General features: G+C 37.8%; 2 protein-coding genes across 2 annotated transcripts; both read left to right on the top strand.

Annotated features, from left to right (window-relative positions):
* The first annotated feature begins 1,399 nt into the window (after positions 1–1,399).
* LOC136709319 (extracellular calcium-sensing receptor-like) lies at positions 1,400–3,707 on the top strand. Its single transcript, XM_066684467.1, has 5 exons — positions 1,400–1,599; positions 1,861–2,071; positions 2,352–3,182; positions 3,352–3,492; positions 3,678–3,707. The coding sequence occupies exons 1-5, from the start codon at positions 1,400–1,402 to the stop codon at positions 3,705–3,707; spliced, it is 1,413 nt and encodes a 470-aa protein (XP_066540564.1).
* Positions 3,509–17,549, top strand: LOC136709431 (extracellular calcium-sensing receptor-like). The gene is made up of 8 exons (XM_066684669.1): positions 3,509–3,579; positions 3,845–3,968; positions 11,521–11,674; positions 11,987–12,278; positions 13,873–14,703; positions 16,005–16,232; positions 16,428–16,551; positions 16,636–17,549. Exons 2-8 carry the CDS (start codon positions 3,908–3,910, stop codon positions 17,547–17,549), a joined length of 2,604 nt encoding a protein of 867 aa, XP_066540766.1. The 5' UTR covers positions 3,509–3,579; positions 3,845–3,907.
* Positions 17,550–17,829: the final 280 nt, after the last annotated feature.

Genomic DNA, 17,829 nt, shown 5'->3' with positions numbered 1-17,829 from the left:
TAAGATATTAATAAATTGAAACTCTAATTTTGAAAAACTTTGAAAAAAGTAAATAGCTTAGTTTAAGCAGAGTAAATTACTAAAACCAGAAAAAGGAAAGTAAAAAAGTTAGCCCATGCAGAGAGTGAGCATGAGAGAGCTCAACTAAGAGAAAATATTAAATAAGTTTTAACATTGTATATGATGCTTTACACAATATGAAACAGTTAGTTTGCTACCACATATAAAATATGCATGGAAACTGCATATTACTGAGAATATTCTGTACAGACAGCTCTCATACAGGAGAGTCTGTTTCAGACCCTGCTTGGTGCACAGGTATGCAGCTGATTCAAAGCCTAGTCTAACACTTCCATCTGCTGGGCATTCCTGAACAGGCAGCATTTATGATAGGCCTCCTTATGGTTCAGCAAAAAAATAAACATATTGGTGTACAATTTAACTGCATCATCAATTATCTGGAGGAAAATCTACAGAGAGAGAGGGAAAGCAAGGGAGATGTACCGATTCTTTTTTTTTTTTTGAGTACATAATTATAGATATATTCAGAATAATAAATATATTTAGAATAAATACCTCAAAATAGTTTATTACAACTGAGATAAACTGGCTCAGTACATTGATTTATCAGTCTAGTCAGACTTTAGATGGAAATTATCAGTGAACTAAAAGATGTCTTGGGGTATTGCATTAGTTTGATTTTAAATTATAATGAATCACAACAATGAATTTTACAGAGTTCCTTTTAGATATTGCATATTATTATTTTATTAGTAAGTATACTAAAAATTATAAAGTTATTTTTAAACTATTATAAAGTTTAAATTATAACATTTAATTTTAAAATTTAAAAGATTTTTGTGAAGACCTTTTAAAAATGTACTGTCATGTACAGTACTGAATACAGACAATTAAAAAAAAAAAAAAACTCACAGACCCCAGCTTCTGTATAAAACACTTGCCTTATATATATTTTATAAACTTAATACATTTCAACATTTAAAATGTTGTCTTGGTACTATTTTAATGACCTGGTTTAAATGATTTACTTATAATTACACTTTGTTTTTATTTGAATAAAGTCCCAAATTTGGAGTTGTACATTACAATCCAATGTCCAATTAGCACTACAGTAGACAAAACTAAGTAAACATGTACCCGCCAATAAATTTAAACATAATGGTTCCATAAATAACATGACATTTTAGAAAACATGAAAAACAACAGTGCCTACATCTCCACAGAGACCCAAATGCTCCACCTGCCATATAAAACACTTTGCCTTCAACTCATGTTTAGTACATCCAAGGAAGAAGACAAAGTGTAAACAAGAGACAGAGGGAGAGGTGTTAAATGGACAGAGAAAAATATGTGTCTTATTTCATACCCATTTCTAGGCATGGTCTGGGTTTCCCCAGCCTTCCTTTTACTCTCTGCTTTACTAGCTCCAGACTCCTGTCAGCTTCGGGGGCACTTCAAGCTGAATGGGATGCACAAGGATGGAGACCTAATTCTGGGGGGTCTATTTGAGGTCCACTTACTCACTGTTTTCCCAGAGCGTAATTTCACCAGTGAACCGGAACAACCCTATTGTGAAAAGTGAGTGGTCAGGGTTAGACTGAGGATTGCTACTGAACAGGATAATAACAAATGGAGAACTTCATTTATTAACAGCAGAAAAAAAAATCTTTATTATATACATATAATGGTGATTTGCAATTTTAAGTGTTTGACCTGTTCAATATCTCATGACCAAATCTCTGTAATATCAAATGTATTGACAGTATAATGTTACACTTTAACATCTGCTGCAAACAGGCAACATTTTGAAATTAAGCCTCCTTCTCTGTGATGCTTCAGGTTTGATATGGCAGGTTTCCAGCAGGCACAAACTATGGCTTTTGCTATTGAAGAGATCAACAGGAATCCCAACATACTGCCCAACATTACTCTAGGATACCACCTGTATGATAACTGTGTGAAGCTGGCGGTTGCATTCCGGGCAGCCACAGCCCTGCTCAGTGGGACAGATGAATCCATTTCCAGCTCAGACTGCACTGGATATGCCCCAGTACTTGGGATAGTTGGGGACCCAGGATCAACTCACTCAATTGCTATCTCTAGTGTGCTGGGACTTTTTCGAGTGCCCATGGTACAGATTCAGGGAAAGTCTGATTTGCTGTTCATGTTTAGGAAATAAAACCTGGTGGAAAAAAATTCTACTAAAAAAAAATCCTGTCATTTCATGTCATGTTATATATAATAACACTTTCTATATCTTGCTGATTGTGACTGTATGTCTTTTTATATTTTTTTTTATCATTTGTCTTTTATTCTTCTCTTTACAAAAGGTGAGCTTTTTCGCAACATGCTCCTGTCTCAGTGATCGGCGTAAGTACCCCTCCTTCTTCAGGACCATCCCAAGTGATGCCTTCCAAGTGCGTGCCATTGTTCAGATCTTAAAGCGATTTGGCTGGACCTGGGTGGGCCTGGTCTACAGTGATGATGATTATGGGATCAATGCTGCACATGAATTTCACCACAATATACAGGTGCAGCTCAGCGGCTGTGTGGCCTACTCTGAAATGCTGCCAAGGGACAACAATCGCAGAGACATAAGACGCATTGTTGAAGTGATTAAAACCTCCACAGCAAGAGTGGTGGTAGCAGTTTCCAGTGGGCCCTACCTATTGCCACTTATGGAAGAAGTGGCTCTGAGAAATGTGACTGAAAGGCAGTGGATTGCCAGTGAGGCCTGGGCTACTTCACCCATCTTCCTCACTCAACGTCTTCTGCCTTACCTTGGGGGAACACTTGGGATTGCCATCCGCCGTGGGGAGATCCAGGGACTCAGGGAGTTCCTGCTTCAGCTGCGCCCTGACAGGGATCTCAAAAACAACATGGTATGGAACTTCTGGGAGGAGATGTTTGGGTGTACATTTGATTCTGAAGGAACTCTGTTCAAAACAGAAGGGGAAAGGAAAATGTGCACAGGAGAAGAAGACATCAGCAACACAAACACAGCATACACTGATATGTCTCAGCTCAGGGCTTCTTATAATGTGTATAAAGCTGTTAATGCTCTAGCTCATGCCCTACATGACTTAACAATTTGTGAAGAGGGTAGGGGACCTTTTAATGACCTTGGCTGCACAAGCATACAAACCCTTCAGCCGTGGCAGGTGAGGATAAAACGTTTATGTGGAATAATATGGTTTGGCAGTGGCAGTATTATTTTGATAGCAGCTAACACTGTTTTACAATTATTTTAACATATATTGTAATAAAAACATTGCTTATAACTGTTTAATTAATTGAAATTATTGTCCTCTCCACCTGTCCCTTCTGTAGGTTGTCCGTTACCTGCAGAAAGTGAACTTCACTACTGGCTTTGGGGACCACGTATCCTTTGATGAGAACGGCAATGCTCTGGCTATTTATGACATCATGAACTGGCTGCCAAAGCCAGATGGGTTGATTCGGGTCCATACGGTTGGCATGGTGTATGAATCTGTGCAGGCAGATCTTGTTCTCAAGCTAGATGAGCATGCACTATTTTGGAATTTTGAATCACAACAAGTAAATCAATATCCAGCACAATTAAAATCCAAAATTTAGGTGTGGATCATGTACTGTAGAATATGTTATATAGAATATGAATGTGTTATTCTACCCAGGGCGGACTCATATGTAACCAGCATTTTTAAAAATCTACTGTTTGTAATTATTACAATCTTTCTTAATGACAATTTTTTATAAATTTATACAAACACTTTGCACATAGCACACACAACAGTTCTGCAATATTCTGCTAAATGTATTAACACTTCTTTTTTTTCCATAGGCACCCAGGTCTGTTTGCAGTGAAAGTTGCCCTCTTGGCACCAGAAAAACCAGAAAGAGAGGCATGCCCATCTGCTGCTTTGATTGTCTGCCCTGTGCAGATGGAGAAATCAGCAATGCAACAGGTAAACTGCTGCACTTCATATTAAAAAAACATTGCATATATATATATATATATATATATATATATATATACACTTTTTGTCTTAGATTCAATTGAGTGTACTGAATGCCCTGAAGAGTTCTGGTCAAGCCCAGAAAAGGATCGCTGTGTTCCTAAGGAGGTGGAATTCTTGTCCTATGAAGAACCACTTGGTATATCCTTGACAACAGCCTCTCTGTTTGGCTCTGCCTTCTGCGCAGGAGTTCTGGGAGTATTTGCATATCACAGACATACACCTGTTGTTCGGGCCAACAACTCAGAACTGAGTTTTCTGTTGCTGCTGTCACTCAAACTGTGCTTCTTGTGTGTCCTTCTGTTCATTGGGAAGCCCCAGCTGTGGACATGCCAGCTGAGGCATGTGGTGTTTGGCATAAGTTTTGTACTGAGTGTGTCCAGCATCCTGGTGAAAACCATGGTGGTGGTAGCTGTATTTAAGTCATCTCGGCCAGAAGGCAAAGGTGCCATGAAGTGGTTTGGAGTGGCCCAACAGAGAGGGACAGTGCTGGTGCTCACAGCCCTCCAGGTGGCTATATGTACTGTCTGGCTGTCTACAGCATCTCCAACTCCCCATAAAAACACTCGCTACATAAGTTCCAAAATTGTATACGAGTGTGCTGTGGGTTCGGTGCTGTGGTTTGTAATTCTGTTGGGCTACATTGGTCTGCTGGCTGCTGTGAGTTTCCTGATGGCCTTTTTGGCAAGAAACCTTCCTGATAACTTCAATGAGGCTAAATACATCACATTCAGCATGCTCATATTCTGTGCGGTTTGGATCACTTTTGTACCTGCATACATCAGCTCTCCAGGGAAGTATGCGGTGGCTGTGGAGGTCTTTGCTATTTTAGCTTCTAGTTTTGGACTGCTGGTGGCCATATTTGTCCCAAAGTGCTACATCATCCTTTTGCATCCTGAGAGAAACACAAAAAAGTCAATCATGGGCCGAACAACAAAGAAGAAAAAGCTATAGAGAATTAAATAAAAATAAAATTAGCACAAGGGGGAAAATTTCACAAAAATATGTATTAGTAATTACAAACCAGATTCCAAAAATGTTGGGGCACTAAACAAATTGTGAATAAAAACTGAATGCAATGATGTGGAGATGGCAAATGTCAATATTTTATTCGTAATAGAGCATAGATGACAGATCAAAAGTTTAATCTGAGTAAATGTAACATTTTAAAGGAAAAACATGTTGATTTAAAACTTCACAGTGTCAACAAATCCCAAAAAAGTTGGGACAAGTAGCAATAAGTGGCTGGAAAAGGGAAATTGAGCATATGATTGAGCAACGAACAGCTGGAAGACCAATTAACACTAATTAGGTCAATTGACAACATGATTGGGTATAAAAAGAGTTTCTCAGAGTTTCAGTGTCTCTCTGAAGCCAAGATGGTAAGAGGATCACCAATTCCACCATTGTTGCACAGAAAGATAGTGCAGCAATACCAGAATGGTGTTACCCAGCATAAAATAGCAAAGACTTTTGAGTTATCATCATCAACTGTGCATAACATCATCAAAAGATTCAGAGAATCTGGAATAATTACTGTGTGTAAGGGTCAAGGCCGTAAAAGTCTACTGGATGCTCGTGATCTCCGGGCCCTTAAACGTCACTGCACCTCAAACAGGAATGCCACTGTCAAGGAAATAACAGAATGGGCTCAGGAATACTTACAGAAATCGTTGTCAGTGAACACAATCCACTGTGCCATCCGGCGTTGCCAGCTGAAATTCTACAGTGCAAAGAGGAAGCCATTTCTAAGCAAGCTCCACAAGCTCAGACGTTTGCACTGGGCCAGGGGTCTTTTAAAATGGAGTGTGGCAAAATGGAAGACTGTTCTGTGGTCAGATGAGTCACGATTTGAAGTTCTTTATGGAACACTGGGATGCCATGTCATCCGGACCAGAGAGGACAAGGATAACCCAAGTTGTTATCAACGCTCCGTTCAGAAGCCTGCATCACTGATGGTAATGGGGTTGCATGAGTGCTTGTGGCATGGGCAGCTTGCATGTCTGGAAAGGCACCATTAATGCAGAGAACTATGTTCAGGTTCTAGAAAAACATATGCTCCCATCTAGACATCATCTCACTCAGGGAAGACCCTGCATTTTTCAACAAGATAATGCCAGACCACATTCTGCAGCAATCACAACATCATGGCTACATAGGAGAAGGATCCGGGTACTGAAATGGCCAGCCTGCAGTCCAGATCTTTCACCTATAGAGAACATTTGGCGCATCATAAAGAGGAAGGTGCGACAAAGAAGGCCCAAGATGAGTGAACAATTAGAGGCCTGTATTACATGAATGGGAGAGCATTCCTATTTCTAAACTTGAGAAACTGGAACTCCTCTGTCCCCAGACGTCTGTTGAGTGTTGTAAGAAGAAGGGGGGATGCCACACAGTGGTAAAAAATGGCCATGTCCCAACTTTTTTGGGATTTGTTGACGCCATGAAATTTTGAAACAAAATATTTTTCCCTTAAAATGATACATTCTCTCAGTTTAAACTTTTGATCTGTGATTTGTGTTCTATTCTGACTATAATATTAAATGTTGGCACCTCAGCATCATTGCATTCAGTTTTTATTCACAATTTGTTTAGTGTCCCAATTTTTTGGAATCCGGTTTGTATATCGCAAACATATGGTAACTATTATCCCTTTGTATTTGTCCAAAAATAAAGCATGTAAAGTACTTTATTTGCATGTTGGATACTATGATCTCCATATATAAGACTTGTGGGTCAACAGTAACATTTGATGATACATATATTATAAAAATTAAAAAATATATGAAAAATATTGCAGTAACATTTTACATTAATTTTCGCTTATTATTAATTAATTGTAGAATGAATATTGATTAATTTCCTGTTATTTACTCTGTAGTTAACTCTTCATTAGTGAAGATGAAATTGATGATACATATATTATAAAAATTAAAAAATATATGAAAAATATTGCAGTAACATTTTACATTAATTTTCGCTTATTATTAATTAATTGTAGAATGAATATTGATTAATTTCCTGTTATTTACTCTGTAGTTAACTCTTCATTAGTTGTTACTAAGCATTAACTGTTACTTAGTTATTTAATTTACTAGGCATTAGCAATTAAGTGAACTGGTAATAAATAGGTTAATTATATCTTTATTACTCATTATATCTTTGTACTAACTGCTACTTACTCAATTCATAATAAATTAGTATATTAATTAATGTAAAGAAGTAACATAACTTATTTGTGCTTATGCATTAATACCACTATTTATTCTAATGAATAATTAATAATTAGTAAATGTACTACTAATTAGTTTATTATTAAATCTATTATTTTATACTGTATCTTATACAGTAATCCTGCTAACTATCTGTTCATTACCCCTCTTACCTCCACATTTTCTGCTCTGTCAGTTTTTAAATTGGCAGCTCTAAATTGCCCTGGTGTGAATGAATGTGTGTATGCCCATATATGGATTGGCATTCTGTTCTGGGTGATGCAGTTCTCCAGTTGGACGATTGTTTCTGGTAGAGTTTGCTGTGCCACCTCTCGCTGGTGTGTTTTGGTTAAATGTTGACTATAAAGTGTGTTGAGTAGAGGGTTAACTGTAAAAGCGTCTTTCAGCATCTAGAAAGGCTCTGTATAAGTGTAAAGTTCATTCATTCATACAATGCTGGACATGTTTAGAGCATTTACATGATTTATAAATAAGGTGCTCTTTCAAGCTTTATGCTCAAATCTCCACAGTTTTATTAATTAAATGCAGATTAGTTCCTACCTTCATGTCAAAGGTGGTAAAATCCAGCTTTTTTACTTTGATAAATTATAACCATTACTTTATTTACATTTTCCACAATTATATTTACTTCTCTTACTTAACACTTAATTGCTTCTTTACTTAATGATACATAACCATTAATTACTTATTAAAGTCCTCTTACTTAACCAATAATTATTGTTTGGTATCCGCTCAAGTGAAGAGGATAATAAACATATATTTACAATTTTATAATTTATATTTATAATTTTAACCAATAAACCAAACAGGAATCAGGGTAGATTATTTATTAAATGAAGATGTTTAAATATTTTTATGGTATTACATGTACATTCTTAATTATGAACCTGAGGAAATGCATGGCCTACAACAGGAGACAACCATAGCACACATGATGTGCAGATCGATACTGAAATATCGATACCTCCGATACCAGATTTTTATGCTCAAAAATCGATTCTCAAATCTAAATATTGATACTTTTGATACTTCAGTCAATTGAGGTAATGTTAACAGGAACACAGTGGAAAGTAACTAAATTATTGAGATCTTGTCTAAATTATATACGGTGGGTGGGAACTACTTTTTCTTCCACCTGGCTAATGCATAAGGGCAGTGGCAGTCAGTCACTCAGTCTGAAAACTGACTGAAGACAATGCATGAGTCGTGTGTAGAGCTATTTCAGCTCTTTCTCTTCTGTCCTTCAGACACTAGCCAGGTACAGAGGGAGAAAATGTGGAGCTTTAAGTGGTGCAAAGCATTGTTGCTGTTAGACATTTTTAAATATTACTGTTAATAATAAATAAATATAGTTATGAAATAAGTAATGAAATAAATACATGCTTCAGCAAATAGCTGCATGAGTTCAGCTTGTAAAATCTGTTTGAGGTGATTATAAATTAGTTATATCCTGTACAGGACAGTAATCTGAGTGGTCCGATGGTGGACCAGCAGTGGTCTACATTCAGTGGTGTACCAACCTTTTTACGTCAGTGGATCGATATATGCTCACTGTCTGGGACATGAGGTGTATTTGCCCAAAGCATTGGTATCGCTGATACCAGCCTGAATTTTACTCAGTATGGATCGGAAAGGAAATCGGTGGCATCAAACATCACTAAAACAAACTTTGGGTTGCCAGATAGAGCAAAATACCATTTATTTGTAAAAGAAACAAGCCCAAAACATATGGGTATATGTTTTTTTTTTTTTTTTTGTGACAATATAATATAAATAAGTAAAGTAAGAAAGAAACAATTGTTTCATTTAACAGTTAAATTTTTAAACAAATGCCTTAATAAATTAATCAATTAATAAGTAACAGTGAAGAATAATCTACTAATGAAGAGTTAACTACAGAATAAATAATGGGAATTTATATGCTAAAATTTAAACAAAATGACAATAAAATCATTAACTAGTAAAGTTAATGAATAATAATACAACCTCAGTTCCAAGAAAGCTGGGATAATGTGTAAATAAAAACAATGCAATGATTTGCAATTTCCCATAAACCCATATTTTATTCATAACTCGTCAGATGCTGAAAGTCAGTATTTTTACGATTTCATGAAAAAAATTAAATCCCCTCTTCTATTAACTGCCATCTGTAAATTATTCTAAGTGAGGAGGCCAATTGCTGGAATTTTGGCTGACATACTCATAGACTCTGTTTCTTTGCTGGATTTTTCATTTTATGCTGCGCTAAATATTTTTCTTTTCTATTTTTTGGTGAAAGGTGTGGACAGGCCGTTTTCAGCACCAAGACTCTTCTTCTGTTAAGTCATAATCTTATGATTGATGTAGAATGTGGTTTAACATTTTCCTCCTAAAATATGCAAGGCCTTACCTGAGGAGTGTGGTGTGTTCACCCCGCGTCCGCGTGGGTTTCCTCCGGGTGATCCGGTTTTCTCCCAAAAATACATGTTGGTAGGTGGACTGGTGACTCAAATGTGTCTGAGTGAATGTATGTATGTCTGTGTTGCTGGAAGGACTGGCGCCCCCTCCAGGGTGTATTCTTGCCTTGCACTCAATGATTCCGGATAGACTCCGGAATCACAGTGACCCTGAACTGGATAAGCAGTTACAGATAATGAATGAATGATTCATCTGACCAGAGTACACTTTTCCATTTTGCCTCAGTAAATTTTAATTGAGCTTTCGCCTAAAGAATATAGTGGATCATGTTGACATGATGATAAATTTGTGAATTACATGTGAAACTATGTTGAAAGGCAATGATTTCTAGATGTGTTCCAGAGCCCATGCAGTGTTTCCAGTCTCACATTCAACATCTGATATGTGTTATATTTTTTACTGTGAATAAAATGTGGGTCCGCGAGATTTGCAAATAATTGCATTTTTTTATTTATATGAAGGAAATATTAAATAAACATTTAAATCATGGTTTGAAGATTCTACATGATGTTTTACACAGTATGAAACCAATTATATTGCACATACATGTATAAAATACCTGTGCAAACTCATTTGTCTGTGACTATTTGTGTTTTAGTGGGAATGTCCTGTTAGGAAATCCCTCATGTATACATGCAAGAGAGTCAATTTCAGCCCCTACATAATGCACGAGTGTGCAGCTGACTCAAAGCCTGATCTAATACTGCCATCTGCTGGGCATTCTCAAACAAGCATTACATGCATTACAAATGAGTCCTCCTTAAAGTTCAGCAAATTAGTAAACCTATTTGTGCACAATTTCGTTGCATCCTCAATTATCTAGAGAGAAAGCTACAGAGAGATGTACAGAGGCAGTGCGTTTTTCAGACCCCTTAACTGTCTGGTTTGCTACTTAAGGTAATCAGAGTTGAGCAAATCATTTTGATAAACAAATTCAGGTACATTCTATTGGAGTATGTTAGTAAAAAGAACATGTGGTCACTGTCCAATCAAAAACATGTATCTCCATTTTGTCAATTTTAAGTATACTACATTATTTGAACACTGTCCAACATTTAAGTAGCTGTCTTTACATTTGTTTGGACAGCGATCATATTTAAAATACATTACTCAAAATAGTTTATTAGATTATATCGGTATATTGTTTCATTGATATATTAGTCTACTCAGGGTTTATACAGAACCTTTCAATAATCATAAACAACCTGTCTTGAGTTCTTTTGTTTTTACATGACATGCTATGATCTTAAATTATAATGAAGCACAACCCTTCATTGTACAGACTTTTAAAACATTGTACATTATTCTTTTATTAGTAAGCTAATTCAACTAAATAAATTAAACAATTAAAAAGCAAGAATTCACACAGCTTTTTACACAGTACTGAATATAGAAGATTCTTTCAAATGCAATGAATTCCATGGTCATACAAAAAGCATAGCTGAGTCTGAGCATTGTCTAATATCAGATTAATGCAACACATAGTATATTATACTCATGTTCAAAAACCACAGAAAAGACTACGTAAACATATACACTAAAACTAATCACTAAACATAATGATTCCATAAATAACACAAAACTTTGAAAAGTGAAAAACAAAACAGTGCCATCATCTCCAAGGAGGCCCACATGACCCCACCTGCTTTATAAAACACTAGCCTTCAACCAATATTTAGCACAAGCCAAGCAAGAAGACAGTGTGTGAAAGAGGGAGAGGAGGATAGAGAGAAAGATGTGCATGGATTCATACCTGTTTCTATGCATTATATGGAGTTCATCAACTTTCCTTTTCTTCTCTGCTTCACCAGCCTCAGACTCCTGTCAGCTCCGGGAGCATCTCAAGCTGAATGGAATGCACAAGGATGGAGACCTAATTCTGGGGGGTCTGTTTGAAGTCCACTTCCTTACTGTGTTCCCAGAACTTAACTACACCAGTGAACCGGAACAACCCTACTGTGAAAAGTGAGTGGTCATTGACTGGGCAATACTAAGTAGTGATACTGAAGAAGATGACAACAAATGGAGGGGAATGTTCATTTATTATTGGGAGAATAACCATTATTAACAACATGTAATGGGGATTTGAAATTGGTTAAGAGCTTGACTGTTCAATATCTCATGACCATATCTCTGTAACATCATTGAGAGTACATTGTCATGCATTTCCATCAATTGCAAAATAGGCAAAGTTTTAACATTATGAGTGCACTCATCCTTGCTTGTCTAATATTACTTGTTTACTCATACACAGCCTCCTTTTCTGTGATGCTTCAGGTTTGATATGGCAGGTTTCCAGCAGGCACAAACTATGGCTTTTGCTATCGAAGAGATCAACAGAAATCCCAACATACTGCCCAACATTACTCTAGGATACAACCTGTATGATAACTGTGTGAAGCTGGCGGTTGCATTCCGGGCAGCCACAGCCCTGCTCAGTGGGACAGATGAATCCATTTCCAGATCGGACTGCACGGGATTTCCCCCAGTGATTGGGATAGTGGGGGACCCAGGATCAACTCATTCAATTGCTATATCTAGTGTGCTGGGACTGTTTCGTGTACCCATGGTACAGATTCGGGGAAATCAAATTTTTGATTTGCTTCTCATGCATAGGAAATGCAACAAACATAAACATTCTACTTAAACAGTCCTATATTTTCATGTCATCTTTTGTATAATCATGCTTTTTATATCTTGCTGATTGTGACTGTATGTCTTTTTATATTTCTTCTTACACACACACATACACACACACACACACACATATATATATATATATACACATATATATATATATATATATATATAATGATGCAGTTTTGCTCATAATTATACATACATTTGGCAAATTTGTGATATATTTCTTTTTGGCCTTTTAGGTCTATTTTCAGACAATATAAATGATAATACAGCAACTTTTATTTTATTCATGGTTAATGGTTGGGTGAAGCCATTTATTGGGGTTTTATTTTTTAAATCATAATGACAACACAAACTACCCAAATGACCCTGATCAAAAGTTTACATACCCTAACCTTTAATACCGTATATTGTGTTCTTTAACATCAGTGATAGCTTTAAACCATTTGTGGTAGTTTGGATCAGGCATTTTAATTTCTCAGATGGCAAATCTGCCCATAGTTCTTGGCAAAAACGCCTCCAGGTCCTGTAAATTCTTTGGCTGCCTTGAGATCTCCTCAAAATGGCTCAATGATGCTAAGGTCAGGAGACTGAGGTGGCCACTCCAGAACCTTTAGTTTTTCCTAGAGTAGGAATTTCCTAGACTGATTGACTTGGCCCTGTGTTTTGGATCATTGTTATGTTGGAACATACAGAGTTCATCCATGTTGATGAGTGCAAATTTTCCTCCAGCTTTTTCTGACAAAATGCAGCATTCATCCTGTCATAGATTTTGACCAAGTTCCCTGTACATGTGTAGCTCATACATCCCCAAAACGTCAGCAATACATGTCTGTGTTCACAGTAGGGATGTTGTACTTTTCATCATAAACCTTGCTGACTCATCTCCAAATGTAAAAGTTCAGTTTTGGTCACATTACTCTAAACAACTTATCCAGAAATTATAAGGTTTGTGGTGTTTGGCATATTGTAAGTGAGTTGCTTTGTGACATTGTCATAGTAAGGGCTTTCTTCTCAACAATGCAGCTCATAGTAAAGCCTTTCTTCTCAACAATGCAGCTAATTTTTTTCAAATTCAACCTTATTGTACATCCTGAAACAGCCACACCACTTATTTTCAAAGAGACCTATAGATTATTTGTGAGTTTTTCTTTGTATCCCAAACACTTTTCCTGGCAGTTATAGCTGAAGTTTTTGTTAGTCAACCTGACCTTGACTTGGTTTCAACAGAATGCCTAATTTTCCTTTCTTAATTAGAGTTTGAACACGGGTGCATTCTCTATTCCTTGGATATCTTTTTATATGCTTTTCCTTTTTTATAAAGTTCACCTATCTTCTCCCGCAGATTCTTTATTAATTATTTTGATTTCCCCATGGCTTGTAATCCAACAACATCAGTGGCAGCACTGGATGAAACATGCAGTCTGTCAGGAGCCCAGTAACTTTTCATACACACACACACTAATTACAAGGAAAAGCATATATATATATATGATTCCCTCTCTCTCTCTCTCTAAAAGGTGAGTTATTTTGCCACATGCTCCTGTCTCAGTGACCGGAAGCAGTACCCCTCCTTCTTCAGGACCATCCCAAGTGATGCCTTCCAAGTGCGCGCCATTGTCCAGATCCTAAAGCAGTTTGGCTGGACCTGGGTGGGCCTGGTCTACAGTGATGATGATTATGGGATCAATGCTGCACATGAATTTCACCACGATGTACAGGTGCAGCTCAGCGGCTGTGTGGCCTACTCTGAAATGCTACCAAGGGACAACAATCGCAGAGACATAAGGCGCATTGTTGAAGTGATTAAAACCTCCACAGCAAGAGTGGTGGTAGCAGTCTCCACTGAGGCCTACCTACTGCCGCTTATGGATGAAGTAGCTCTGAGAAACGTGACTGAAAGGCAGTGGATTGCCAGTGAGGCCTGGGCTACTTCACCCATCTTCCTCACTCAGCGTCTCCTGCCATACCTTGGGGGAACACTTGGGATTGCCATCCGCCGTGGGGAGATCCAGGGACTCAGGGAGTTCCTGCTTCGCCTTCGCCCTGACAGGGATCCCAAAAACAACATGGTACGGAACTTCTGGGAGGAGATGTTTGGGTGTAAATTTGATTCTGAAGGCACTCAGGTCAAAGCAGAAGGGAAGAGAAAAATGTGCACAGGAGAAGAAGACATCAGCAACACAAACACAGCATACACTGATATGCATGAGCTAAGGGCTTCCTATAATGTGTATAAAGCTGTTTATGCTCTGGCATATGCCCTACATGACTTAGAAAGTTGTGAAGAGGGAAAGGGGCCTTTCAATGACCATAGCTGCACAAGCATACAAACCCTTCAGCTGTGGCAGGTGAGGAAAACATTTGTTTTTCTTGGGAAACAAGGTGAAATATTTATAGTAAATATATAATATCACAGCTACTAATTACATATTTAAAAGGAAAATAATTATATTATGTACATATACACTAAACACTGGATTAGGAGCACCTATTTTGCATTCACACTCAGTGTCCTTTTTAATCAACTCCACTGACTTTGTAGTTCTACAATAATAGAATGTTTTCCACCTGTCTTCCTGCATACATTCTTATCCCCATTTCACCCTGTTAATCAATGGTCAGGATCCACACAGGACCACAACAGAGCAGGCATTATATGGGTTGTAAAGCTTTATCAGTGCTGCAGTGGCACTGATATGATGGTGATGTGTTTATTTGTGTTGTGCTGATATGAGTTGATCAGACACAACAGGGATGCTAGAGCATTTAAAACCCGCAGTTTCACTGCTGGACTGAGAATGGTCCAGCAACTAAAAATATCCAGTCAACAGCACCCTGTGGGCAGCGTCCTAAGTCCACTGATGATGGACCTGAGGACAACCAACCTAAACCATTCAGCAACAGATGATGAAGGTGAGCCAGTGAGGTTGGTGTGTCTAATAGCGTGGACAGTGAGTGGACACATTATTTAAAAATTTGAGCACCCCTGCTGTTTCTGATCTAATCATATCAGTGCAACATCTATTTCCCTGTTGTGCTGAGAATGATCCACCACCCAAGTCACTCCTGCTCTGTGGAGGCTCCATGAACAGGGTGAAATGGGGATAGAAAAGTATGCTAAGAAACAGGTGAACTACAGTCTGTAATTGGTTATGTTCCTAATACAGTGATCTTTCAGTGTGTGTGTATGCTATCAGAGATTATTAATAGAATATATATATATATATATATATATATATATATATATATATATGTATATATATGTTAATCTCTGTAAGCTCCACTGACTATATGGGAGCTCTTTGTAATTCTGTAGTGTGTCTTTGAATACATTACTTGCCTCCAGGACCACTACAGAGCAGGTTCATTGCATTTGTGGGATCATTCTGAGAGCTGTAGTGACACTGACATGTTGGTGGAGTGTTTATGGCATCATGGTGGTGCAACAGGCACCAATAATGTTACATAGCTACAGCATTTTTCGGTTGAGGGTTCAGACCCCTCCTCAGTGTCTGTTAAAATTAGTTTAAATGTGAGAAGCACAGTTTTACAATGACTTGAATACAATTGTAATTACAATATTTGTTGTAAATATTTTTAATTTTTAATTCACTGGAATTATAGTAATCTCTGCCTGTAATTTCTTTAGGTCGTACATTACTTGCAGAAAGTGAACTTCACTACTGGCTTTGGGGACCATGTATCCTTTGATGAGAATGGCAATGCTCTGGCTATTTATGACGTCATGAACTGGCAGCCAAAACCTGATGGGTCGATCAGGGTCCATACAATAGGTGTGGTTGATGAGTCTACACAGGCAGATCAAGTTCTCAAACTAGACAAGCATGCACTATTCTGGAACTTTGAAACAAAACAAGTAAATTGATTTCCAGCTTAATAGGTATCCTGAATGAGTATATTAAAAAATATGCATTCTATAATATGATATCCTACCCAAAGGAGGTTTATGTGACCATCATGTGTTAAAATCCACCATATGTAATAATTATGATGAGACAATATGAGACAATAATTCTGCAATACTGTGTTAAACATTTTCCTTTGGCCTTAGGCACCCAGGTCTGTGTGCAGTGAAAGTTGCCCTCTTGGAACAAGAAAAGCCAGAAGGGAAGGCATGCCCATTTGCTGCTTTGACTGTCTGCCCTGTGCAGATGGAGAAATCAGCAATGCAACAGGTAAACTGCTGCATGTCATACTAAAAAACACATTGTATTATATGTCAAAGTTGCATTGACATACTGTCTGTTTTTTTGTCTTAGATTCGAATGAGTGTACTGAATGCCCAGAAGAGTTCTGGTCAAGCCCAGAAAAGGATCGCTGTGTTCCTAAGGAGGTGGAATTCCTGTCCTACAAAGAACCACTTGGTATATCATTGACAACAGCCTCTCTGTTTGGCTCTGCCTTCTGCGCAGGAGTTCTGGGTGTATTTGCATATCACAGACATTCACCTGTTGTTCGGGCCAATAATTCAGAATTGAGTTTTCTACTGCTTTTGTCACTCAAACTGTGCTTCATATGTGTCCTTCTGTTCATTGGGAAGCCCCAGCTGTGGACATGCCAGCTGAGGCATGTGGTGTTTGGCATAAGTTTTGTACTGAGTGTGTCCAGCATCCTGGTGAAAACCATGGTGGTGGTAGCTGTATTTAAGTCATCTCGGCCAGAAGGCCAAAGTGCCATAAAGTGGTTTGGAGTGGCCCAACAGAGAGGGACGGTGCTGGTGCTCACAGCCCTCCAGGTGGCTATATGTACTGTCTGGCTGTCTACAGCATCTCCAACTCCCCATAAAAACACTCGCTACCTCAGCTCCAAAATTGTATACGAGTGTGCTGTGGGTTCGGTGCTGTGGTTTGCGACTCTCCTGGGCTATATTGGTCTGCTGGCTGCTGTGAGTTTCCTGCTGGCCTTTTTGGCAAGGAACCTTCCTGATAATTTCAATGAAGCTAAATACATCACCTTCAGCATGCTCATATTCTGTGCCGTTTGGATCACTTTTGTACCTGCATACATCAGCTCTCCAGGGAAGTATGCGGTGGCTGTAGAGGTCTTTGCTATTTTAGCTTCTAGTTTTGGACTGCTGGTGGCCATATTTGTCCCAAAGTGCTACATCATCCTCTTGCATCCTGAGAGAAACACAAAAAAGTCCATCATGGGCCGAGCAACAAAAAACAAATAGCTACAGAGTATTAATAAAAATATTAGCACATGTATGGAGCTAAATCAATGACTTAATTATTTGAGCCTAAAATCTGAAAATTTGAAATTTAATTGTTTGAATAGTTTATAATTAAAATATATTTGTATGGCAGTTGAAACATTTTAAATGTTAAGGTGGTGAAATATTCAGACTTGAAAACTTCAGAGTAAAAAATTGTGATTAAAAAAAATACATACATACATTTTCTTTTCCGCTTCTCCATTTCAGGGTCGCAGTAAAAAAAAAAAAGAAAAAAATA

The sequence above is a fragment of the Hoplias malabaricus genome, chromosome 11 (genome assembly GCF_029633855.1).
Source record: "Hoplias malabaricus isolate fHopMal1 chromosome 11, fHopMal1.hap1, whole genome shotgun sequence".
In the NCBI taxonomy this organism is placed as follows: Eukaryota; Metazoa; Chordata; class Actinopteri; order Characiformes; family Erythrinidae; genus Hoplias; species Hoplias malabaricus.
This window is presented reverse-complemented; position numbering and strand designations above follow the sequence as displayed.